Genomic DNA, 682 nt, shown 5'->3' with positions numbered 1-682 from the left:
GCGCCGACCGGGCGGGGCCGAGGCGCCAGGAGCAGGCGGCAGCGCCCCACCTGCACCGTCTCGCGGTAGAAGGCGGGCACGGAGTCGCTGTCCACCTCGGTCCACTGCAGGCGCCCGGGGCCCCGCAGCGGCATGTCCTGCTGGAAGTTGTAGTCCCAGCGACGCTGGTCCTCGGCGCTCAGCTCGGCCAGGCGGATCTGCAGCTCGCGGCTCAGCTCCTCGTGGTCCACCGGCCCGAAGAGGCTGCGGCAGGCGCTGCTGCGCACCACCAGCGGGACCGTGCGGCGGGAGACCAGGCGCTCCATTGCCAATGCGCTGCAGAGACACACGTCGGACATGGCCCGGGCTGTGCAGGAAGGGGCCGCGGGAGAGGAGGGGAGAGGACGGGGAGGAGGAGGAGAGGAGGGCGGAGGCCGAGCGCAAGCGAGACCCCGGGCAGCCGGAGTCAGCACTTGCGAGCGGACCGGCGGGAGGGCGGGCGCGGGGGCTACCTGGTTGTCTGGCCGCGGGCTGCGACTGCTGCTCGCTCGTCCGTCTCGTCGGGCCGCGCCCCCTCGGTGCCTGTCCTGCTACCCGGCTGGCTCTCGCTGGCTGGCACCCACCGAGCGCAGAGCACTGGGCCTGTGGAACGCCCAGCCCTCGCGCGCCCCTTTATACCCGAGGGTCCCACCCCACAAGCCCC

General features: G+C 73.8%; 1 protein-coding gene across 1 annotated transcript in view; it reads right to left on the bottom strand.

Moving 5' to 3' along the window:
* Window positions 1-638, bottom strand: part of CDKN1C (cyclin-dependent kinase inhibitor 1C (p57, Kip2)) — a 54,588-nt gene extending 53,950 nt beyond the window's left edge. Inside the window, exons 1-2 of the mRNA XM_012734327.1 lie at window positions 492-638; window positions 5-315 (exon numbers count right to left, since the gene is read on the bottom strand). Coding sequence (XP_012589781.1) covers window positions 5-305 — 301 coding nt within the window. The 5' untranslated portion in view covers window positions 306-315; window positions 492-638. The remainder of the gene's footprint in view (window positions 1-4; window positions 316-491) is intronic.
* Between the last annotated feature and the right edge of the window lie 44 nt (window positions 639-682).

This window comes from Condylura cristata, unplaced genomic scaffold (assembly GCF_000260355.1).
Source record: "Condylura cristata isolate star-nosed mole 26May11 unplaced genomic scaffold, ConCri1.0 scaffold00054, whole genome shotgun sequence".
NCBI lineage: Eukaryota > Metazoa > Chordata > Mammalia > Eulipotyphla > Talpidae > Condylura > Condylura cristata.
The sequence above is the reverse complement of the archived record's forward strand: the minus strand, read 5'-3'. Positions and strand labels throughout refer to the sequence as shown.